Source organism: Eretmochelys imbricata, chromosome 6 (genome assembly GCF_965152235.1).
Source record: "Eretmochelys imbricata isolate rEreImb1 chromosome 6, rEreImb1.hap1, whole genome shotgun sequence".
NCBI classification, from domain to species: domain Eukaryota; kingdom Metazoa; phylum Chordata; order Testudines; family Cheloniidae; genus Eretmochelys; species Eretmochelys imbricata.
In genome coordinates this window covers 109,335,168-109,361,577 of record NC_135577.1, presented here as the reverse complement: position 1 = coordinate 109,361,577, position 26,410 = coordinate 109,335,168, and the positions used below count along the sequence as shown (strand labels likewise).

Genomic DNA, 26,410 nt, shown 5'->3' with positions numbered 1-26,410 from the left:
GTTGGTCTACAATTTGCTGGGACTGACAGGAGAAATTAGGGGAGCATTTACCCCAGGAAAATGAGCCTTGTTTCTGGAACGTCATATAGCAGGCAACCCAGGATGCTTGACCTGGCGAAGAGTCTGAAGATGCATGAGAACACACAGGGAATGTTTCTCTGGCGCCATAGAGGAAGGCAATTAATAGAGGTTTTGTGACTTCTCTGTGGAGAACGGCCAGGTGCAGAAAGGGCTGTGCAGAGGCAGCATATGGTGATTCACTCAGCACAGTTAGAGTCAAACAGGAGATTTTCCTCTCAGTTGAGTCTGTTGCAAGAGAGGGCTGCATAGTTGGGCCATAACTCTTCAACTGCATCATTACCTATGTCATTGGTGGACTCTGTGCTCCCAAGCGGGGAGTGTTTTGACTCAGAACACATCTTGTACTGAACTCAAGTATGCTAAAGAAACTGTCTTTTGTCCAGCGGCTAAATTACCTAATTTAAAGGTTAAAGACAGACCAGAACACTGTCCCTTTTATTTTGATTACATGGAAGAAACATCTCAGGAACAGGTTTCAGAGTAGCAGCTGTGTTAGTCTGTATTCGCAAAAAGAAAAGGAGTACTTGTGGCACCTTAGCGACTAACAAATTTATTTGAGCATAAGCTTTCGTGAGCTACAGCTCACTTCATCGGATGCATTCAGTGGAAAATACAGTGGGGAGATTTATATACATAGAGAACATGAAACAATGGGTGTTACCATACACACTGTAACCAGAGTGATCACTTAAGGTGAGCTATTACCAGCAGGAGAGCGGGGGGCGGGGACGACCTTTTGTAGTGATAATCAAGGTGGGCCATTTCCAGCAGTTGACAAGAACATCTGAGGAACAGTAGGGGGTGGGGGTGGGGAATAAACATGGGGAAATGGTTTTACTTTGTGTAATGACCCATCCACTCCCAGTCTCCATTCTTCAACAAAAAAACTTCAAAAACAGACTCCAACGAGAGACTGCTGAACTGGAATTAATTTGCAAACTGGATACAATTAACTTAGGCTTGAATAGAGACTGGGAGTGGATGGGTCATTACACAAAGTAAAACCATTTCCCCATGTTTATTCCCCACCCCCACCGTTCCTCAGACGTTCTTGTCAACTGCTGGAAATGGCCGACCTTGATTATTACTACAAAAGGTCCCCCACCCCACCCCCACTCTCCTACTGGTAATAGCTCACCTTAAATGATCACTCTGGTTACAGTGTGTATGGTAACACCCATTGTTTCATGTTCTCTATGTATATAAATCTCCCCACTGTATTTTCCACTGAATGTATCCGATGAAGTGAGCTGTAGCTCACGAAAGCTTATGCTCAAATAAATTTGTTAGTCTCTAAGGTGCCACAAGTACTCCTTTTCTTTTTATCTCAGGAACAAATCTTCAATAGGCTTCCTCAACTTTGTTCTTAAAATTTGCAGGCATCTTTCTTTTGGTAACAAAAAGCAGACTATTTGCACGTGCAAAGGAGCCATCTGCTTGCAGAGATTTGGTAGCCAGAGAAGTAAAAACATGATGTGTGCACAACGCACAAACACATTTGTGTGTGTACCCACTAACTGTTCTAGGGAATTTGTTGAGGATCATTGAAAATATGGGCCTGCATGTGCCAATATCTGACTCCCTGATAAAAATCATGGATTTACCAGAGACCTTGGGTTTATGGCTCATTACAACGCCCGAGACTGCCTGCTAATCCTTAACTGTCCACTTCATTTTAAGTTGTCTCCTACAGCATGTGTGAGCCCCTTATGCTTAACAATCTGACCCACCTTTTATTGAGCTTGGACACTCATCACCTTTTCCAGATCTGAGGAAGAGCTCTGTGAAGCTCAAAAGCTTGTCCCTTCCACCAACAGAAGTTGGTCCAATAAAAGATATTAAATTCACTATGTTGTCAACAACATTTTGAGGTGTGTGCAGTGTGGTTGTAGCTGTGTTGGTCCCAGGATATGAGCTGTCTCTCTCATATCCTGGGGCCAACATAGCTACAACCACACTGCATGCAAATTCACTATGTTGTCAACAATTTTTTTTTATTGTTTTCCTCTCATTTAATCGGTGACAGCAGCGTCACAACATTTTCTTTTCACATTTTTAGTTTTAAAAGACTTTAAAATACCAATAAAAATAAAAGGAGGAGGGGAACAATGTATCTATAGGAACAGAATTAAATAAAACACGGTTCCACTTGAATGAAAGCACATTTGACAGACCAGAGCCAAAGAAAAATAAAATGCCTGTCCTGTTAAACTAATTCTTGTGCTTAATGAAATCAGTCACATTTTTCTAGAGCCACCAGAGGCTACTGATTATCCAAGCACTTAAATAAGGATGGTAGCAAGTGAACATAAAACTGAAGGAGGTTTTAAAAATCAAAATTATTTCAAGGATCGATTTCTCTTTCTCTGAAAGAAATTAGGTGTCCAATAAACAGACAAACATCCCCCAGTCTATTATCACAGAGCCAAAATGGCAGTGCTGAGACTCAACACACCACATTAAATCAGCTGAGAAAGGAAAGAGAAGCCGACAGTTTGCAACAGTGAAAGTCATTTGTTTCTTCTATGCTGCAGATTTTGAGAGAGACTTGGGTAAGGATTCCAACCACAATGCAGCAAAGAGCAGAAATGAGATGTATCAGAGAAACAACCAAATACTGACGCTGCAAGTTTCAGGGGAGCCCAAGGGAACTGGGCAACCAGAGCCAACTGAATTTTCAATGGTATTGCAGTGCCTATCTCCCCTTGGCTCCTCTGAAGATCCCAGTCTAGGAGCCTGGTTTTGCTGTCATTACACACCATTACTCAGCCTGAGTGACAGTTGCAGAATCAGGCCCTAAAACCTATGGTCTCCCCCTGCATATACCAAATTATTTCTCAACAACAAAAACTACATGATTTTTTCTGTCTGAAAGAAGGCTAGATTGAGGATGGGACGATGTGCCTGCACAAGGGAATAGGAAGCCTTGCTGAACCCCTTCACCTTGCTATCTGGACCTTGGCTTCAGGCCCACAGGAAGAAGTGGAGCTATTCCCCTGTTTATTCCCTCTCTGGAGAAAGCGGGCAGGGATTGGGCAGAGTCTTGGCTCCACCCTCCCTACTCACTGACCAGAGTAGTTGAGCAACATGGTGGGAGGATGGAAGTAATTTCCTGAAGGAATAGGACAACCCCTCTGTGACACTCTGTACCTCAACATATCACCCCAGATCCCCCATATTCACCACTGTCATATGATTATATGTTTTGTACAATGCATGCCTTGTGAGGTATCGTTTGTAGGTCTTGATCTGTTGAACCATAACATCCTGTTGAATTGTATGTGCTATCATTATATATGAAGATATGAAGTACTGTTATATGGTTGTTGAAATATTCTGTGAGGTTGGAAAATACCCACAGCCAGCCTTTCAGTAGGAGCAGCTATCACTGGCCAGACAGGTGTTAATAGAACATCAAGAAGAATACGCTATCCCACAAGCTTCTCAGAGAGGGCACGTATGCACTGAGGACTGCCTGATCCCATGTCACAGCCAGGGTCTTTCTAGCAGCTGGAAGAAAGTATAAAAGACGGACAGTGATATCGTCACTTGACCTCTCTCCCACACATCTCAACACCTGGAAAACAGTCTGATAGACAAAGATTTTGAACTAGGGAGACTGGTCCAGGCTGGAAGGGAATCCAGCCTGTGTATTGAGGAACTGTGAGCTGCCTGCAAATCTGTTAGGGTGATAGACTGCTTGATTCAATTCTTGCTTACTCCGTTAAAGTTAGAATTTAGACTGCGTTTCTATTTTTATTTCTTAGGTAACCAAATTTGATCTCTATGCCTGCTACTTATAATCACTTAAAATCTGTCTTTCTGTTGTTAATAAATCTGTTTTAGATAAAACGTAAAACAGTATGTTTTTGGTTGAAATGCTTGGGGAATCTCACTTCAGATTACAAAGGCTGGTGCATGTCCACTTTCCTTTGAAGAAGTGGTGAACTTATGGGCTTGCACTGTCCAAGGGATTCTTGAGCGGTGTAAGACGGTATATTTCTGGGGTTCAAGGCTGGGAGCTGGGGTGATTTGCTGGTGCCTCTCTCTGTATGATTCAAGAGTGGCTCAGAGAGTATTCATGCAGTTTAGCTGGGTGTGTAGCTCCACTTGTTGATGGCTGAGTGATCACAGTGCCTGGAGGGGTTTTGCTGCTTGTCACTGGCCTAGCTTTGTGAGAGACAACCCAGGCTAGAGAGTTAAGGAGGCACAGTGGTCCCACAGTTTCAGATTGTACCCCGGGGATCCCATCACACTCTCTCATGCGGAGCAAGGAAGAAGCAGGGGAGGGATTGTGACTCAATGACTCAGAGGACTGTCTCTGTCGAACAATACCTCATGGGGTGAAGGATCTTCCACATTATCCCTTGCCTGAAGTCATAATCTAGCCCTACGTAACAAGATGGTAGATGCTTAATGTAGGACATGTTGATTTATAGGTCAAATTAACCCCAAATGGAGTCATCACTAGTGAGTCCATAAAGCACATTCACGAAAGAAACAGTTTGTAGATGTCCTCCACTGAATCAGGAACTAAAGCCTAGATTAGGTTGCTATTAACAAACAAATACTACATTTCTTAAGGCTTGATGGATATTTTCCCAAATTCTCATGCTCTTCAAATACTTCTGTCACTTATCGGGACTAGTAGAAAAGCCAGGGGGAAAGCACTTTTTGTCCCTGACTCTGGGAATTTCACCAGTTTGTACATCTCTCTGGAATGTAAACAGGGTAGGGTGTGACGAAGCTGGAGAGTCTCACATGTACCACTCTCCTTTTTCTCTCCACATGCTTCAGTCCCTCTTAGCTCTCTCAATACTTTTTCTTCTTTAGACTCAATTTCCTTCCTGAAGAGTTTTTCGCACAGCGCAGCAGAGAAGGGACTACAGAGCCGTTAGATTTGTTATGCTCTTCAAAGATGACGGGAAATCCTTTGTTCTAGATGAATTACAGTATTTCTGCTGCTGTTGCTGGTCTAAAGCGCAACAATGCAGGAGTCCTGTGGAAAGTGGCAAGGAGATGCTGAAAGTCTGTTAGAGTAAAGAACTCTGTTGCCCCAAAATGGAGAGTTGTCAAGGACACAGGAGAAAACTTTCCACCACAGCTTATTGAATCAAGTAAATGACATCCACCTTTCAACAGCAGAAAAATTAAGCTGACACTCTGATGTTCCCTGATGTGAAAATACTGATAACATTTCGAGCACTAGAGCTCAAAGGATTCTTCAGCTTTAGTTTATCTATTCACCGTTTATACCATTTCTTTACATCCTGCCTTTCACTCCTCTTCAGCCAAGATAACACGCACTACATTAATCAGTTTCCCTCTCTGCTTCTCCTGCTCTAGCCAAATCCTACAAAGTTTGGGTTGGCTGCAGACGGAATGTTTAAAGCACCACACCTCTTCCCCCACCTACTCCAAAAATGGTCTCACCTGATATTTAAAATTCATTTTTATTAATATTAGGTCAAATCATGGGATGAGGGATATTCAGTACGAAGGTCCATATGCAGTGAAAAGGCCATGTATCCACTGACACAGTGAAGAGGGCACGGGGTGGAGAGGAGCGGGTGTCCATCCACTTAGAATGTTTTACACACTTATGGATGCTGCAAAACAGCACTGTGACTCTCTGTGCTGCCACAAGGAGGGAGGAAGTGGCTCCTTGGGAAGCATGGACAGAGGGCTTGTATGACAGCCTTCATCTTGGCCAGCATGCCAGGAATTGAACTGAGGACCTCCAGAGCTAAACGCATGAATTGCTATACTGACTGGGCATGGGGGGGAACTGTAACACACACTTACCAATGGGTAACATGTGCACATAGGGCTAATCCTCAAGCATAATCCCTCTGTTGGCTGAGAGCAGTGGATGATGTCACTACTAGCTATGACAGGAGTTGGTGCTCAGTTGGTACCCACTGTGCTTCTAGTCCTCTTCTAGGAGGAAGGGCCAAACAAGGAAGAAGGACCAGTGGAGGGCAGGTGGCAGGATACTGCTTCCTAGACATGCAGAGGAGAATCCCACTAAGACCTGGTCTACTCTAGGAGTTTAGGCCGAATTTAGCAGCATTAAATCGATGTAAACCTGCACCCGTCCACATGATGAAGCCCTTTTTTTCGACTTAAAGGGCTCTTAAAATCAATTTCCTTAATCCACCTCTGACAAGTAGATTAGCGCTTAAATCGGCCTTGCCGAGTCGAATTTGGGGTACTGTGGACGCAATTAGACAGTATTGGCCTCCAGGAGCTATCCCAGAGTGCTCTACTGTGGCCGGTCTGGACAGCACTCTCAACTTAGATGCACTGGCCAGGTAGACAGGAAAAGGCCCGCGAACTTTTGAATTTCAATTTCCTGTTTGCATGGTCACCTGCAGCTTGCCACGCTGGCCAGAGCTCATCAGCAGAGGTGACCATGCAGAGCTCATCAGCAGAGGTGACCATGATGGAGTCCCAGAATCGCAAAAGAGCTCCAGCATGGACTGAACAGGAGGTATGGGATCTGATCGCTGTATGGGGAGAGGAATCCGGGCTATCAGAACTCCGTTCCAGTTTTCGAAATGCCAAAACATTTGTCAAAATCTCCCACGGCATGAAGGACAGAGGCCATAACAGGGACCCGAAGCAATGCCACGTGAAACTTAAGGAGCTGAGGCAAGTCTACCAGAAAACCAGAGAGGCAAACGGCCGCTCTGGGTCAGAGCCCCAATCAGACACATCACTGAGCGCAGAATTTGACTCTGATACTATAGATCAAAGGCTTTAAGCTTACAGAAGAAACTTAAAACCTCTTGGGTTATGAAAGTGACCTCCACTGGGCAATACGGCCCCGAGTCTGTGTCTTTGGCAAGACACCACCAGTCACCTTTTCCACTCATGAAGCAATTACTTTCCACTATAAACCTGAATGTAGTCAATATACTACTTGTAACAGCATAAGCCAAAGCCAAGATTTAAATTTTTGGCCCTTACTGTGTCCTATAACCAGAAGCCAAACACTGTACCCTCTATGCAAGGGAGGTAGGCCAATGTAGCCAACGTTTGTAACTGACAGATAAGACACCTGAAGAAATACAAGCTCCAAGTTCTACGTGTAAAATTTTATGAGATGTCACAGCTTTCCTCTAGCTTTTTTGTTTGTTTAGATTCAGATTCTGACACTCTTACCCACATTGAGTTGTACATTACTCCACCAATAGTTTCATATAAATAAATGGAGCTACTTGCCCAGTCAGCTACTGTGCAGTGTAAGGATGGCAAAATTTTGCCACTAATCTCTTGGTGTGGACTAGACTGAGTGAAAAATGGAAAGAAAGAAGGAAAAGCAAATCATACAAATATGTACAGTGCCCACCACAGCAACTGTTGGTGCAATTAAAGACCCTCAACAAGGAGACTAAATTACACCTTTCTGCTTATTTGTTTTGGCATGGCACAGATAGCGGGCGTACCTGCAACATATGACTGAGGTACGTAAATGCAGACAGCAAGTACCACAGGCTAGCAGAGCGGTTAATAAAAGAGCAGAGCAAAGTGATTGCTCATACCTCCATCCTGTGAATTCATGATATTCAGCGCAAACAACATTGCATTGGAGAACGTGGTAGCCTCCTCCTTGCTTGCGAAGTTCAAGCCGTAGACTTGCCGTGCATCGCGCCACTGATGAAAGGTAGGTGTTGCTTGATTGTACTTCAGTCCTTTCACAATTGAATAATTAATCACTACCTGCAATTTGAGATATAGATGAAGGTTACAAATATTCAACTCTCTGATAGGAAAGAAAAGGCAAGGATCACTTCAGGTCTGTAATAGCAAAAAAAATGTATGCACACCTTCCAGAACAAGGTAGGCAAATGTGAGTTTTGACATTTACAGACGCATGCCTGCTGAGGAGATTTAGAATTGTTCGATTCAGTGTCAGGGCACACGGGCTCGACCTGAAAAATCTGTTACCTGCTCATGCCTCCCTCAAAAGCTCCACCATACACCTACATGTTGCAGATAGGTGTTCGACTGTTGGAGAGCAATCACCCACAGTTGTTGGAGAAAGGGAGCAACTGATTCATTGGCACCAATCCTCCCCCACAACAGGTTACATGTTTAAGTGGATGCCACAGGCCTGACTTGCTCCTCCTGCATGCTCCAAGTTACTACCAGTTTCTCAAGTGGAGGAATTGTTTTGTCTAGAATTAGATCAGCACAGATAGTACCAGAGGACTCAGAGTGTCCACTTCCACCTGCTGCCTTGCTGCAAGTTCTGTAGCTGCCACTCATGGCTACAGAAATAAAAAAGCATTTTAATGGCATGGGGAGAGAAACACTTACAATGTTTTTTTATCTTTTTGTTGATTTTCATCTTTTTCTTCTCCTAAAGATGGAGCTGCCAAGTGCTACGCTCAGAGACAAATTAAAACGATTGGCATCTAATTAGTAAAGGTTCGTAGTTATAGTATGATGGTTATCATCTTGGCTGACACACCGGGGACTGAACTGGGAACCTCCAAAGCTAAAAGCATGAGCTGCTATAGCTTAAGCTAAATAGCGAAGGATCCCTAATTGATGCCCTAATAGCCTCAGGTACTTTGTGGACTGAGCACAGACAGGGACCTATAATGCACGCTCGCCAGCAGGCTACACTGGCACTTTATGACAGGTAACATAAGGCCAATACAAAAATTCCTATCCTGAAGGTCTCACAGTCCAAAGTTACACACAGATACAGCGCCATTAAAATATCAGTGTGCTCAGCGGAGGTTGTCTCTTTACTAAACAGGTGGGGCTGGGGAAGAGATAAGCCTGAAACTATGTCCTGGATAAGAACAATTCCAAATATTCAAGTATTGCAAATCTAGGTCTGAACTTCATAGCTGGCCCCTACAGGTGGGGTTGTTTTGACCCTCACTTTACAATAGGCCCAATCAAGCTCCAGGTTATAATTCTGATTGAAAGCACACTGAAGTCAATGCGACTCTTTCTTCAGTGGGATTCAGATTAGGTAGTATGTGAATCAGCTCCATCACTGAGTGATAAGAAGTGACTTCCAGGAGTAGAAGGAGGGGGTTTGCAGCACACTGTCTGGGAGACTATTTTAAGTGCAGGGGGCAGCATGAGTGAAAGTGTTTAGACAGGAATGAGAAAAGATGACGAAGGAAGCAGAAAACAGAGACATTTTGGCAGCTCACTCACCACAAAGGGCTATTGGAAAATAATACTGAGGTGTCAGATAATTAAATAGCCCCTGGAGTGGCTTGTGTAGCAAGGATGTATACGGAAGGAAACTCTGGGGTAAACCTTTAAGAAGCCTCCCTTCTTACAAGTGTAAGAATCAGTCCACTTTACTTTGTCACCACCAACTTGACTGGAGAAGCTCCTGATTCACAGTTGTGAGAGATCAGAAACAGGACACATAGCCATTTTGGGTGATGTTTCAGACAGATATCTGTGGGTTGTTGTGTTTAAGATTTCATATTTTTCAGTACAGATAATGATTTGGCCAGCCAGAGAACTAGAGAAAGACCAGAATGAGAGCTGTTACACTAAGAGCACAAGTTAGTTTAACATCAGCATTGTCCCTTTAGAATGTGGTGGATCTGGAACTCTCAAGTAGATATTCTATAATTCCCACCACAGCAGCATTATCAAACTGGCACACAGGATTGATCACAGGGATTTTTATTTGAAAAGCTTATCTGAATAGAAGCAAAATGGGCAATTATGCTTTGCCTTCTTCTTCTTCTTTTTTTTTTTTTTTAAGGAAGAATCCTTTTTTTCCAAATACTTAGGTGATATATGCCTCAGAAACTTATGTCATACCTAGATTATTAGCTCTCTGGAGCAGGGATTGTCTTTTTGTTCTGTGTTTGTACAGCGCCTAGCACAATAGAGCTCTGGTCCACGACTAGGTTTGCAAACCACTATTGTAATACAAATAAAATAAATAAAGCAACAAAAAACCCAATAATAATTAAAACAAACAACTCCCACCCTACCAAAACCCCCCTGCTGTCATTTAGATTACTCAAAGGATTGAATCTGGCATCCAGAATCTTGCACCTCTGTTCCCCATTCCCAATCAGCTTATGTGTCTAGTGAATGAAGTCTGTTGCTGTCACAAGGCTGCTCAGTTGACTATGGGATATAAATTAGCAGTATCAGTCCAGTTCTGCAAGACCACAATTACTGCCACTAGATGGCAGACACAGTGCCGGGGGGGGTAGGAGGGGGGGAGGCAATGTCTGAATTACACAGAGACAGAACTACTTGCTCATCCTACAGACAATCCCTCTGGGCTTAGGCAAGGGAATATAGGGAAGTTTGCATGAATAATGCCCATGGTGAAATGGGTCTGTAGAGAGCGAAAGAGGTCTTATGTCTGGGCTAACAAGCAAGTATTTTTCACATTTACCAATTTTAAAAAAATTAAGCTTTTCAACCGTCTCTGACTAACTTAAGTCAGGGAGGCAGAGCCAGAGCCTTTGAAGAAACGTTTGGGAAGACTGGTGTGTGGCTCTCTCTCGACTCTGAAGAGTCTGTCCTCTCCATCTGGAGAGAGTCTTTGGTATTCAGACGCAGGACTGTACAAATCTGAAGAGCACTAAAGGGTGTGGAGCATTTGATGACTAACACAATTAAAGATAAAAATTGCAAAAAGCCGCTGCAATAAATTATTTACCAATGCAGGTAAACTCTTCAGTTTGCGTCTCAGAGCATTTAATTCCATGTGGTCTGAAGAATTCAGAATGCTACCTTCACTTTGAGGATTTAACCACTTCAAGTGGAGGAGAGACAGAATTCTGAACCCTCTCACCCATATTAACTCTTGGAATACTGCTACTTTCCAGGTTGCCAGCAAAACCAATGTGCAGAAGAATAAGTATACAACCTGTCCTCATGCTCCAAAGCGTGGCTCCCATTAAAAGGAAAAGGAAAGGAAGTGGTATGAGTTTAATTTTACCTCCTTAGTCAGTAGTTTCAGAATAAAGCAAACATGGGACTGCTTTGCCTCTTGCTGAAAGAATGAGGGCAGAGTAGCATCTGCTGTAGATGGTGCTTAGATCACAAGGTGAATTGTGAAATGGAAAGTTGGATGCTTCAAAGGAGCAAATAAAATAAATAAATACAGAAAAATTTTCCACTGTTCGGAACATAGCTATTATAATATTTCTAGGGGAAGTTTCCTCTAGAGCTACATATGTCAGAATCTAGGATTTGCCACACTGGACGAGACCAGTGGTCCACCTAGAGTAGTATTTAGCTCCAACAGTGGCCGGCAGCAGCTGTCTAACAGGAAAGTGCAAGAAACCTTGCAGAAAACAGCGATGGATTAGTCTGCCCACCAGGAAAGATTCTCCTTTCTAACTCCCAATAGTTGAGTTTAACTTCAGGCCTGAAGCATGATGGTTTTGATCCCAAAACCCTTTTTCCCCTGTAGAAGGGTCACTCACTGGCCAGTGTGCCCCCATCATGGCTAGGCATGGTGTAGAAGCCTCTGGCACACCCTATCAATGGCCACTCTGCGCCTGAAGTGGTTTGCATCTTCTCACAACTCAGCCCTCCCATAAGGTCACTTATAGGGCTCCACCCTTTCCAGGACAATAAAGAGTCCAACAAACAGTCCTAGGAGCTTATGTCAGGTCTTCAGTCCCAACCTGAGCTCAGTAGTCCTTACCTCCTTGCATTAGGAGGGATTTAAATCCCTTCTATGGGAACCCAGACACTCCCTTTCCTCTGTGTTCCAGTCCCGGAACCCTGTACTACTAAGCTGATACAACATTCTGCTTCCTCAGACTCACTGCTGATTCCCTGGGCCACTTCCTGTCTTTGAGTTTGTGGCTGGTGCAGAGTCCTCCACAGACACCCTGACAGCAGTCCCTCTCTGCCTGAGCTGCAGCCTTGTATCCCACCCGCTGTTGGTTATATAATCAGTTGTAGGTGAGGAAGTAGTTGCTTTGTCCATTAACTCTATTGTAGCTGTTGCAGCACAGGATCCGTACACCCCATCACACATCCCTTTTAATATTTACTGTTGAAACACCAGATAATTGTATCATCCACATAAATGTCCAATCCTGTTTTGAATCCTGCTAAGCTCTTGTCCTTGGTGACATCTTGTGGCAATGAGTTCCACAGCTTAATTATTAATTGTGTGAAAAAATATTTGTATATCCATATTATATTTGCCCAATGCCACCATTTCTTTTCATGATGGCCAGGAATGTGTCAATGTTACCTTGTTCTCCCTTTGTTTGTTGTATCCATCTGTTGTCTTTTGTATTATGCTTAGATTGTAAAGACCTTGGGGCAGGCCTGTCTTTTTGTTATGGATCTGTATGACATCTGGAACAGGGGGCCTTGTCTATGATTGGGATCTGGGCACTACTATACGATAATAATGCAGGGACATTTCCTTTCAGGTTGATGCTTGTCGCACTTGCAATGTTTCCCCAGATTGTCACCAACTGTACATACTCTAAAATTCAGAGGGTTATAGCCTAATAACCTCAGAATGGCTAATACCTCCACAGGGCAAGCCAAATTTAATCCTGCTACAAGCAGGCCCAGGCCCCAACAACTTCAATAAAAGAGGTACCTCACCTACACCAGGGATGAATTTGACCCAACATTTTCAAAAATGCGGCAAATTTATACCACAAGGATGCTGTCAGGGTACAAGCTCCAATACTGGCCTAACCTTGCAGTGGTCAATTCTGAAAAGTACCACCTTCTCCAAGGGCCCATTTTTATAATAATTTTCTAGCTCGGGACTTTATGTAAATCCTCCAGACTAGTGTGATTCACTTTTGACTTGTCCCGTCTATTTCTTCAGCACAGCCCTGCCACATGCATCTCAATAAGGCGCTCCTCCTGAGGCCGTATCACTTGATATTAAATTCCTCACTTAACAATCACTCAGTCATACCTCTGAATTAAACTAAAAGCAGCTGACTTCTGCAGACAAATATTCAAGGCGAATGACTAACAAAATGGAAGTGGTTAAAGTGCTGGTGACCACAGTTTGAGAAGTGCCTCATCCTGTACTGCTGCTGCTTTTTTGGGGTTGCTGATCATGCTGGTATGAGTCTACACAGATACGTGCATCTGTGCAGGGGAAACAGATGACTTCATTTGCACTATGTCGTTAATAAGTACTTTAACATTGCAGCCGAGAAAGAGCGAGAGAGAGAGAACGAAGCGTGCAAATGAGACCCATAAATAAGACCTATAAAATGGTCTGATGACCACTTCCAGTTGTTAAATTTACATATGATCACACTCAACATCATCTTAAAAACTACACTAGTGGGATGGAACCTTTTTGGTGAGCTTTTCAGTGGTGACTAATTAGAGAAAAGGACAAACAGAGATAGAAAGGTAAGGAAAATAAGGACTAAGTTGTAAATGTCGTTAAACGAAAACCAGGAAAAGGGCCAGAAGAAAAAGCTAGAAAAAGCAGCTAGAGAAAGAGAAGAAAGGGAAAACCTACATGCAGCAGAAGATGCAGCAGAAGACAGAGAATGCAAATTAAAATGAAAGACTCAGAGATCTAGGGAAAGGAGTAAATTAAACAGAGGACATTAAAAGCAGATAAAGGTCATGTCATGTAGATTATACTGATCTCTCTCTCTCTCATCCTGCCAATCAGTATGCAATACAAGTTTAAACTGACCTTGTGCTAGGGATTTTGGGCCAGATCCTCAGTTGGTATAAATCAGCATAGCTCCGGGTGATTTCACTTCATGCCAATTTACACTAGCTGAGGATCTGGCCATTTTCAGAAAACATGCTTTGCTAGCTAAATAGTTAATTTTAACAAACCCTCACTTTTCAATGGGACTTTACTGAAGTCAGTATGAGGGTACATGAATTGGTTTGAACAGAGAACAATTTGCACTGGATGGCATTTGTTGTTGTTAAAAGCAACTATTTAGCAAATCTTGGTTGCAGTAATAAACCACTACAGAAGATGTGATATTTAGAGCTGTGAAGAAGTTTAAATTCTGAACCTGAAAAGCTTTGGGAAATGATCTTTTAAATCCCAGTCTTATCTATCAGTTTATGCTATGTCCAATGGATTTTGTGATTATAATGCATTTTTTGTATCATCTTTAAATTAGTATTTTCTCTAATACCTTCTTATTTTCTGAAGAGATTTTAACCTAGTGCCAGGTAGCTTCAGTTATTTTTTGTCATCAAATTCCTGAACACCTCCACTCAGTAGTCATATGGATTTTATCTTCTTACATATGTTTCCTCCTGAATTCAGATGTTTTCAGTGATGACCTGTGCCTACCTATTTACTTCATGCAAACAATGACTTTTGCAATCCAATCCAGTGGCTAAAGCTAATGAACTGACACATTTAAAGCACCACTGCCAATATTTACAATTTAAATCTCAAATTTGTCCTAAATTTAAATTGTTATAATCTGATTAAGAAAGCCCACTGGGTTACAAATAAGTAGTTCAGGGGGAAAAAAAACCATCACCCAATTGCTGAAAAAATTGTATACAAATTACAACAGCTGTTATTTATGTTGGGCCCATGTGAAACAACGATTTGTGCTTCCCTTACTGGGCTAGGTACTAGAAGTTCATTAATGTGCACTACTTCACAACCATCCTGACATCAGTCAATGATACCAAAGTATAAACAAAGATATCTGATCTTGTTACTAATTAAACACAGCAGCTTTACATATTTCAGCACTATTCAAAATACAAGAAAAAGATTCAAGAGTTATGTATATTTATAACATCTTTGCTGACCAGAAAAGGATAAAAATAGAGATGAAAAAATATTTTAAACAGTTTCAGAAGTACACTGTAAAGAGTTGAAAACCAACATACTATATTTTCCAAAAATTATTTGGGTTTCCTTTTAAAAAACATGAAGGCGGTGGGTACATCAGATTGTCTAACATTAAATACTAATTAGCACATATATAGCACTTTCCATCCACAGTTCGCTTTTCAAAGCAGAGTAGTAAGCATCATTACATTTTACAAAAGGCAGACACTGAGACAGAGAAGTTAAGTGACATGCCCTATCACACAAGTGAATGACAGGGCCAGGACTCTTGACTCCCCGGCTCTTGTTCTAAAATGTAAAGTGGGAGTAATTCATTGATTTAACAGTTTACAGAATCATGTGATTTGTTCACTTGAATGTGAATATTACATTTAGAATGAAACATCTACTTATAGTTCCTGGGAACAAATGCTTTCACACTTCAGCCTGACACACCTGATACTGCTGCTGACAGTGCCCCCGTATCATACTGATAGCCATTGACTAGGGAGCAGAGTCTGAACTCAGTTTTGATGGTGTAAATCCCACATAGCTCCATTTATGCTATTGTAAATGAGATCAGAATATGTGCCTAGGTTTTTAAAATGCAATATGAGAACTTAGTTACTCATCACAAGAAGACAGGAGTCACAGGGAGAGTGAATGATCTCTTATTTGTCAGGAATACTAGAAGTTTGTACCATGAATGGAGCAGTAAAGAGCAGTTGGGGAGTAGCAGGGAGCAAAGCCTTCAGTAGAAAACAGGGATAATAAAATGGAGCAGAAAACACACAAATTCTTCCATGCCTAACGTTCAATGAGATTTCTCTCTCACGTAAAGGACAAACAACAAGCTATAATAAATAGAGGTACAGCCCTAGATCAAGAAATCACACAGGACATGGCTTTATGGAACAGAGTATAAATGTATATACCCTTTGTAGGAGTAGGATTAATTATATAACTGATTACATCTTTAGAAATCAAAGGATATGTACAGGACACAAAAGACATAGTTACTCACTTGTTGATCTTGTAGTTTAACTCCAACTACTCTAAAGGTGTTACTGGCAGTGTTGTGGTATATGTTGATTCTGCTGAATCCCTGCTGTCCAGGCTTTATTGGCACCCATTTCTTACTGGTATCATCATAGACCATAACTGAAGCCCGGGCTTGGCAAATACTCTGTTCGCTGGAGAACAAAAGTAACACAACCATAAAATACAGTAAATGTGTGGTTTATTGCAAACTATTCTGAGGAAAACACAATTATGAAATACATTTAAACCATACATTGCATGTCCGGTCTATTAACCTCAGAAGGCTGGCATTTTGCATTGTGCCTGCCAAATTAATGTTTTAATGGTTAAATGTGTGTGTAAACACATATACACACACACTCTTCAGTGTTACTTTTCTTGACTTTTTTTTTTTAATCTTGCACACCAATACTAGGACCTAAGTGGAAACTTAATTCACAAACACTTTAAGAAAGGGAACCAAAAGCATTAATGTTCTATTTAATTTGCACCTGTTGACAAGCGAGGCCTTTCATATCTGCTTTGACATTATTAATATGTTGTAGCTCATTGGCAAATTAATTGGAGTAAAGTTTAGACACACAATTTAAACTGGAAGCAAGTGGGCCCTCAAACCAAAAGCCCTGTTAGGTAAACTGAAGAAATCAATTACACTAATCCAGCTAATGTCTGTAATACTCAGAACTTGATGACACATTTAGAAGTCCCAGAATACACTGTAGAAGATACACAGGCTCTTTAAAAAACAGTTTTACTTCAGCTTACTAGCAAAGAAGGAAAGATCAAGGGGTTGGGGAGATGCAGTTCAATTACTGAAATAATCGCCTTTCAGAAGTAGCCCAAAATGTTAAGAAATACAAGATTACATTAAAAAAATCAGAATATCTGGATTCACGTATTTCAGTTATTTTCAACCTGAGCTAAAGATGTGAAGAACAATTTTAAATAAATGTAGATAATGACACATGAATGACAACATGAGTTTTCTGGGGGAACTGTGGTTGGAAGATTTCCCCAACTAAAGAAATATAACAGAGGTTGCTTTTTTCTGAACTTTATCTAAGTTTTTTATATTTTTTATTTTTTAGTACTAGCAGAGGTGCTGGAACAATTTGTATAGTGGGGGTGTGAGAGCCATTGAACCAAACTGTAAACCCCATATATGATGGAAACCACTTCAAGCCAAGTAGTGAGGCAGAACCCCCAGCACTTCTAGTTCTAGCACCTATGAGTACTAGTGTGTATTTGCAATTTTAAGCAACAAAAGTATCTTGTTAAAGTGCATAATCATTATAAGGTAGTTACTGTAAATGTTTATTTTTGTTCTGTAATTTCACATGAGTTTATTATTTCCCTCCCACTGAAATTTATTCTTTGAATAACAGCTCTCTCAGACAAACGGTGCACTCCTCCAGATTACTGTAAAAATACATGTTTCATATGAAACAGATATCATTGGGTATATAACTGAGGTCACACAAACACAGAACATAATACTCAACATCCATCACTGACATTTTTGGACTGTCAACCAGTATTTCAACTATTGCTACCCTGAATTCCCAGCAGTTGCACACACTAGGACTACTCTCACGAGAAATGGGTAAATGCTCAAAATTTCTGTGATCCAAGATCTGGGCCCTCATCCTGCACACAACTGTAGGTTTGCATGAGTAACCAGTGCAAGATCAGGCCTATGGCCTTTTAAAAATATAAATGAAATTGTTATCGTTTATGTCCAGCATAAGTCCTGAGCTCATGACAACCCTAATAATTTTATAGCTACATACCTCTTCATACATAGATCTCTTTCTTAGTTTAGGATGAGCGGATGGTAAAGTATTTTCTAGTATCTAATGAAAAGCAGTAACGCTTGAAGAGTGGTCTCATTAATCTTTAAAAAAAACAAGCAAAGAAACAAATAACCAGAAAAAACTTCAATCCTCTCTTGTGCCATCAAGGTAGAAAGAGAGAGATTCATTGTTGTCATTTCTACCTGTGAGAGATGCTCAGACATGATGCTGATAAGTATGATAGATAGTCAGAGACAGACAGTACGCCCTATATTGGCAGACAATCCATTAATTATCCTAAAGCTAAGAAATCCAGAATAATAGGCTATTATTACTTAACAGCATGAAAATCGGTAGGGTATGTTACTGGAGCATATAGGAGAAGGAGCTTGTATAGTCTGAAATATTAACGCTAGTATTCTTTATGTATGTACTTTAGGTCTCTTATAAAGGATATGCCCATGTCCATCCACCTGTTGTCTTGTTATATGGGAAAGGGAATGACTTTTTATTACCAATATTTTTCATTATAGTACAATGGGGCCGAATTCCTTTAGGGCCTTTAAGCACAACAACAACAACTTGGTCAAACCTCTTGGCAGAGTAATCATAAAACATCAGTTGTTTGAAAGGTTTTTCTGAAAAGCACAATTCAACTTCTGATGTTTTTAGGGGAGGATAGGTCATACTACAAAATGGAGCTCATCGCCCTGCCCCTACCCCATTCTCTCATTATAACGCATATGTTTGCTTATAAAAAAAAAACCCAGCTGTTTGATTAACTATAGGCCAAACTACGACAGGGCTGAGTACCTGCTGATCATAAGCGACTCTCCCTGGAGTCAGTGAATGTTTAGGACATCAAGAACAGGCTGCTTCAGAGTAAAGTACGTCTGCTTTCAGCAGCCAAATACGGTGTCCTCCATGATGTCAATTGCCCTTATTCATACTGATGAGAGCTGGCCAGAGAAATTTTGACCAAACCATACTGCATCCAAATTAAAATGCTTTGCAAAATCAAGTCGATGTTACTGGAATTTTCTTTTGGAAGAAAACCAGGGAAAAAAGTTTGGACGATACTGAAAGGTCCAGTTTTTAATATTTTCAGATTGAAATGTTTTCATTTATTTCTTTTGAAATTAGTTTTCATTTTGAACTTTTGTGCTATATTATATATTACCATATATTCTAATAAATGCAACATTTTAAGAAGTTAAAATCAAAACAGAACAATTATGTCAAAACAAAACAGCGTGCTCAACAAAAAATGATTTTTTATTTTACTTTTCCTTCACAAAGAATTTATCAATTTTTGGTTTTCATTCTGATTTGGAATGAAGCTAAATTTCAAAATTGCAAAATCCTTCATGAAATGGAACCCCTGCCCTCCACATAGCTCTTATATTGACATTGTGTGACTAAACAAAACCCCCAAATCTTTGCACTATTCTTTTTGAAGGTGTGCATGTGCATTACAGCAGCATTTCCCCAAGTCAGATTTAGTAGCTGAGGCATTTTAATTAACTCTCCTATAACACAAAATATCAGGCGCAATTCCTGCTTCCCCTGAAGTCAATGGGAGTTTTTAACCATTAACTTCAACAGGAACAGGATCAGATCCATTACTTGGCCTCCACTAAAATAACAGAAAGCAACATAAAAGAAGACAAACAATGCAAGAAAAACCACTCTTTGCAAAGTCCTTCATTATCTTGCAAACCCTATAGTCCCTCCCAGGACCTGACTCTAGCCTACAGTCTCTCACCTTGAACTAAGAGGCACCTCTATGTGCCTAAATTCTACTTTCTCACTTTACCCACGCGACTGCTATAGTAACTTCCCACCAAATACCGCATAAAATGTCCGATCCAATACCCATTGAAATCCATGGGAATCTTTCTACTGAGCTCAGTGTGAACTAGAATGGGTTATTACATTGTTTTATACCTAAACCAGATAATGATAATTTCATGTTGCTACCAGGGAAGTTTCCCCAGCTATTTTTCTGGGCCATAAGTCGTTGTTAATGCTGTAAGGCAGGGGAATGCACTGCAGGCATACAGTAACACTTTATATCATATGACTGTGAATAGCCTATGTTCTCTCTCTCTTAAAACAGTATGGATCATATCACCATTTGTATTTAGTCATGGTTTAACAACCACAACTTTGAAATTTATACATAAATTTCCTGATGCATCTAAAAAAATATGATTACTGAGAATAGAGATATTCTGTAGCAGATCCAATTCGCTATTTCATTACACATAACATTCAAAATGTAATTAATTTCTATATTGATTTTTTAATTATATTACATTGCATTAACATGCAAGGTGTCCGACTCCACTGTTGCCAGCCTGGATTTCCATTATAGTCGAGTGAACATGAGGAGGATAAAACATGGGTCTAATTTAGGGTTGCCAATCAACTGCACAAAACTGAACACTCTTGCACCAACCTGCCCTGCCCCAAGGCCCCACCTCTGCCCCGCCCCTTCTCTGAGGCCACACCCCCACTCACTCCAGCCCCCCTCCCTCAGTCGCGCGCTCTCTCCCACCCTCACTCACTTTCATTGGGCTGGGGCAGAGGGTTGGAGTGCGGGAGCGGGTCAGGGTTCCAGCTGGGGGTGCGGGCTCTAGGGATGAGGGGGTTGGAGTGTGGGGGGGCCTCTGGGCTGGGGCCAAGGGGTTTGGAGAGCGGGCTCAGGGTTGGGGTGTGGGAGGAGGTTTGGGGTGTGGGCTCCAGGAGTTTGGGTGTGGTTTTTTTGTAATGTTAGAACCACATTTATGACGAGCTATCAGGCTTTCTTGTCTGGCGGCTGACTGCTCTGGTTAGCTTAACAAAGAGAAGGTTATGGGGTGACTTGGTTACCGTCTGTGAGTATCTACATGGGGAACAAATATTTAGTAATGGGCTCTTCAATCTCGCAGAGAAAGGTATCATGTGAAACAATGGTTGGAAGTTGAAGTTAGAGAAATTCAGACTGGAAATAAGGCGTACAGCGGAGTTGCATCTTACACAAGGGTTAGGTTCTAAAGTCAGCGCGTAAGGGAAAAATCGCATATGGTCAAAATTACCCTTGAAAATCCCTTAAATCGCCCATAAAGTACAGTATCCTGTACATGGTTTTGTGTATACAACCCTGTATAGTAATATGTATAAATATATAACGTATACAAGAATGTACAGTATATAATAAAGAGTACATATGCAAAATATAATTTTACAGTACTGTATTTTTAATTACAGGGGGTAGTCAGGGCTTGATGTCGATCCAGGATACAGAGGTGACGGAGAGCGAGTCGTAGACGAAGTGGTTGACTCTGGTTCAGCTCAAGAAGTTGTTTGTGTAGGCTCATCTGCTGCTGGTTGTTTTTCCTTGAAAAACATGGTGATCGGCAACTGTCGCTGTTGTGTCTTGAGCGTCTCAAACATTTCTTGATACAGTCTCAAATCGTCCGTAATACTATGTGTGATTTTGAGGCTTCGTTCCAGAGAGGGATCATATTCAGAAATTAAATCATTCACGTGTTTCGCTGCTTGGAACACTTCAGCAAATTTATGAAGATTCCAACTTGCTGGCTCTTCCTGTTCATCGTCATCATTTTCATCTTCTGTAGACTATTTTATCAGTTCCTCTAACTCTTCGTTAGTCAATGTTTCTCTATGGCTCTCAATTAATTCTTCAATTTCTTCCTCAAGGATGTCAACAAAACCATCACCATCCACTTGCCTGGCCACCTGAACGATGCATTTCACTTGTCAATGGTTGGGAAACCCTTAAAATCATTCACACATTCTTTCCATAGGTTTCACCAACATGCATTGACTGTTTCAGGCTTGATTGCATCACTTATATTAAACAAGCAATGGATGCAATCGGCAATGTTGAAGGACTTCCAACACTCCATCACATTATAATTGGGATCAGCATCCATAGTGCTACGTATCCGTGAGAATGTAAGCCTCATGTATGTGGCCTTGAAACAGCGAATCACACCTTGGTCGAGAGGTTCGAGGATGGAGGTGGTATTGGGGGGGAGAAAGAAGACTTCAATGTCGTTATGTGCAAACCGGAGTGCCGCAGAGTGGCCAAGAGCACTGTCTACCATCAGCAACACTTTAAAGTCAAGTCCTTTCTCTTTGAGGTACCGCTTGACCTCTGGAATGAAGCACTTGTGGAATCAATCCAGAAATAACGCTGCCGTCACCCAAGCCTTTTTATTTGATTGCCAGAACACAGGCAGGAGATTTTTGTTCTTGCCTTTTAGGGCACAGGGATTTGCAGCCCTGTAGGGCAAGCCCAGCTTTATTAAATACTCAGCCACATTGCCACAAAACAACATAGTCACGTGCTCTTTAGCTGCTTTCAAGCCAGGGGCCTTTCCTTCTGATTTCAAAGTGTAAGTGCAGTTGGGCATTTTTTTCTTCTATGATTTTCTTTAATTGTTCGGGGTAGGCTTTTGCTGCCTCTTCATTGACAGATGCAGCTTCACCAGTAGTCTGCACGTTTTTGAGGTTGAAGCGGTTCCTAAAACTGTTAAGCCAACCTTGGCTGGCTTTGAATTCCTTCCCATCAGAAGGCTGTCCCTCTTCGGGGGGAGGTTTGAACAGCGCGTAGAGGCTAAGAGCCTTTTCTTGCAATGTGTCGCCATCGATAGGCACACGTTTATGGTTCATGTCTTCCAGCCATAAGTTTAATGCCTTTTCAGTCTTCACTAAAGTCTTATCATGCACCTGGCTCATCACCTTAGCGGTTACTGGAGCACTTGATGCCACGGCTTGACAAATTTCTCTCTCTCAAATCTTGATGGCATGGATGCTAGATTCGTTGCGGCCATATTTACATGCCACGTTGGAGACCGACATACTGTCTCTCAATAAGTCCAACACAGCCAGTTTTTCCTCCAGCATTGGAACAGATCACTGTTTCTTCGGTTGTGTACCAGATGAAGTAGTTGGCTTGCGTTTAGGGGCCATGTTGTACGAAAAATACGTACAGTATCTTTAAAAACTAGAATCACACTCAGCATGGCGAGATGCTCACACTATGAGAGGTATGCGGGAACTGAGACTGACTGAGGGAACAGCAAATTCACATCTCCCATCTCACGCTTACTCTGGGGCATATACTCATTGAGTGGAATGGTGGGTGGAATCGCCCACACTATTTACAGGTATCTTGTTATTTTTCTTTTTTTTTTTTTTTGCTGAGTGCGTATAGTTGAATTCATGTAAGTTAAATGCGCATATGATGTGACTCACCTGGACATTTTTGACAGTGAGGGTAATTAACCATTGGAACAATTTACCGAGGATCACGGTGCATTCTCCACCACTGACAATTTTAATATCAAGTTTGAATGTTTTGCTAAAAGATATGCTCTCGGAATAATTTTGGAAAAGTCCTATGACCTGTATTATACAGGAAGTCAGACTAGATTATCACAATGGTTCCTTCTGGCCTTGGAATCTATGAAACAATGAGTTAAGATATAATTTCTTCCTGATGGTTTGTCTTCCCTGAAAACTGACACATGTAATCTGGAACATTCAAAGATAAAGGCTCATTTACCAGCATTGCTAACATCTTACCTAATGTAGGATATGTGATATATTTCCAGGGTTTCTGTGGAGGACGTAGGAGTTGTTCTTGAAGGTCCTGATCCTGTTAGGTGTGAATGGCCCTCCACTGCCAGTGATATCAAAGGATACAGAGCACCTTTCATTAGGTGCTGGTCCACAGAGAAGCCTTTGGAATGGGTCTGAGCTAACCTTCCATATAGGAGTGGGGATATGCAGACATAGATGAACCCCTCCATGCACGGATCTCATTAATTTACATATTATTAGAGGGCTAGATTTTGATATCTTTACGCTCACATATAGCAGCTTCTTACTACACAAGAAATACTGACTTCAATTGGGTTATTTGTTCACTAAGGTTGTATATTTCACAGTTAAGGGCACCAAAAGATAATTCAATAAAGTCTCCCAACAACATTGCAGGAAATTGCCATATCTGTCACACTATTCAACATGAGTAAGGGTATCAGAATGTGGCCTAAATTTATTTAAAATCTGAGTACTTTTGTGTAAGTAAAGCAACCATGGAATATACTTGCAAAGCTACTTTAGAAAATATCTCTCAGAGATTTCTATATTTTCAACATATTTAAAGTACTGTGCCATAGGATAGAACAAGAGAATTCTAGATCATTTAAGGCGTGTAGCTGGGGCAGAAATAAAAATTGTTTAAATGGCGTAAGTGTTTGATTGAGATGTAATATTAATGAAACCCACTGAACAGATTGTATTGATGTCATGGCATTAATTGTTAATTTGCATTCTGGTTATTGTAGAATTACCCTCCATAATATTAAAAAAAATGTAATAATTCAGAAAACATCCATGGTAGCATGAATGCATGTGAAATATGTTGCTCTTTTTTATGCAAGCTGAAAAATAAAATGTTCTGTTGATTCACAGGGAAAAAGTTGTGAAGGCAAATGAGTTTTCCTGCAATGTACACGATCCTTTAGGGAGAAGTCATGCCACTGTGTTTTGTGTAGCCCTGCCCTACAGTTATAGTAGGGTTGTTGGGGTTTTTTTATCCATAATTTACTATGAACTGAGCTGAGACAATCAAATGTATTTCTCTTAAGGCCCATGGCTGGATATAAACACTCCCTTATGAGAAAAGTACTGAAATATTCTACTGTAATGGTCTAAAACACTGCAGCTTACAGTAGAGATACTGCAGTGTATTACTGCAGGATCTCTGCAGGGCCATTACTGTACAATACTGCAGTTTTTTTTTTTAAAGGGACAATCTTAAAAATGAAATAATTTAACCTCTGAATTACTTAGGCTCAGATCACCCTTTTCTATGTAAAAAACAGTAAAAAGGAAAAACTGATCTCCAAATATAAGGTTATTTGAACTACTATACTATGCTGAGCTGATTTTAACAATAGTATTTAATTTTAATACGAAAATAATTTTATTATTATTTCAACAGAAACACAGACACCAATTAAGCTAGGTCAGCTGCACTTTTCATCCACAGATCTCAAAGCACTATAGAAATTATGGTAAATATAATTATCCTCATTTACACTGGGGTACCTGAGGTACAGGCCAGGGATAGAATCCCCCCCTCAGATAAATCCATCCAAGGATTTAAATTTTAAAAAAACCAACCTCCTCACCTCGCAAAAAAATAAAATAAAATGCAGAATATGATATTTGCTGCCAGCGCATTGTTCACTTGTCTGTCTTGTCTACTTAGGCCTTGTCTTTATTGCAGTTAGGTTAAATTAGCCACACTCAAGTTAACTACTTGAGTTAGCCTTGTTCGATGTCATGAATTAGGGCTGGCAGCTGAGCCTGGAATCAGGTAACTCCACCTATCTAGTGAGGAACAAAGGACTGAGAGCTGAATAAGAGTTGGCTTGCAGCAGAATCACCTGATTGGCCAGGCCACCCAATTGGCTAGAAGAACCAAGAGGCATGCTCTTAAGCCCAGCAGCAGTATTAGGCCAATGGCAGCTCAAGTATTCACCCACATTTGCATTAGGTCCTTTGCCTGCTTGTTCCCACGCTCACTCCAGCCCTTCTCCTGCCTTGTTCCAGCCCCACTCCTGTCCTGGACCCAGCCTTTCCCCTCCTTTGCCACTTCAGATAACCTGGCTTTAAACCTTGTCTCTGACTTCACCCTGACCCTTGGCTCTGGACTCTGACTCCAACTCTGACCCTGGGTTCCTATCCCTGACTGCCAACTCTTGATCCAGTCACTAGGCCCGACTGCCCACATTCCGGTCAGTGACGCTTAAGTGAGAACATTTGCACAGACTGATTGAATTAACAGCAGAGAAGCTGAGTTCCCACTGGATTACTAGCTCAATTATCAGCAGCATGGGAGCTGCAACCCCAACCTCCTCTTAGGCCAGCTAGCTCGAGTTTAAAGCACCACCTACCTTGTGGTAGAGAACCGTGAAAGGAAGTCGGGTAGGGTAAGTGTCTTTGTTGGATGGAAAAAAGGGAAAACCACAGGAAAAATTAAGAGACAAGGCTTTATTGTAAGGGACATTTTAGGCAAACACCATTTCCTCTAGCACATCATGTATTTTTCTCTTAAGTGTATACTTCCACTGCCCTCAGATATACAATGCAATTATTGATAAGCTTCAATTTAATGTTTAAAATGGTACTTACTATCAGTTTTAATACAATTCAATACATCTTCAAATAAGGGATGGATGTCACCCTAAAGGGACAAATCAAAGAAATAAGGGATGATCCCTTAAAATAAGGGATTGGTGGTCACCTGAGAGTCGAGTTAGAGGCAACACTTAATTTACCTTGAGTTAATACTGCAGTGAAGACAAGCCTTTTGATTGTAAGCTCTTCAGTGTAGAGACGGTCTCTTATTCTATGTTTGTACAGTGGCTAGCACAATGGAGCCCTGTTCTTGGTTGACTCCTGGAGACTACCATAAGAAAGATGACTAATAATAATCACAACCCATGTCTCTTGACTTCCAGTTCAGTGCCCTATGTAATGGACCACATCCTCTATAGCAGCAGTTAGAACCATGTTCATTGTAAAGGTTACCAAAGATAATGTAAGCCATACTAGAATTGTGACGAAAGAGAATGTAAAATGCTTATGTGGAGAACGAGGAGATATCTGTATTATTTTT

At 41.2% G+C, this 26,410-nt stretch overlaps 1 protein-coding gene across 3 annotated transcripts in view; it reads right to left on the bottom strand.

The window, feature by feature from the left end:
• EVL (Enah/Vasp-like) overlaps positions 1 to 26,410 on the bottom strand; it is a 208,719-nt gene that overhangs the window by 90,251 nt on the left and 92,058 nt on the right. For all 3 annotated transcript variants that reach the window (XM_077820483.1, XM_077820482.1, XM_077820484.1), the window contains exons 2-3: positions 15,894 to 16,062; positions 7,629 to 7,806 (exon numbers count right to left, since the gene is read on the bottom strand). In XM_077820483.1, coding sequence (XP_077676609.1) covers positions 7,629 to 7,806; positions 15,894 to 16,062 — 347 coding nt within the window. The remainder of the gene's footprint in view (positions 1 to 7,628; positions 7,807 to 15,893; positions 16,063 to 26,410) is intronic.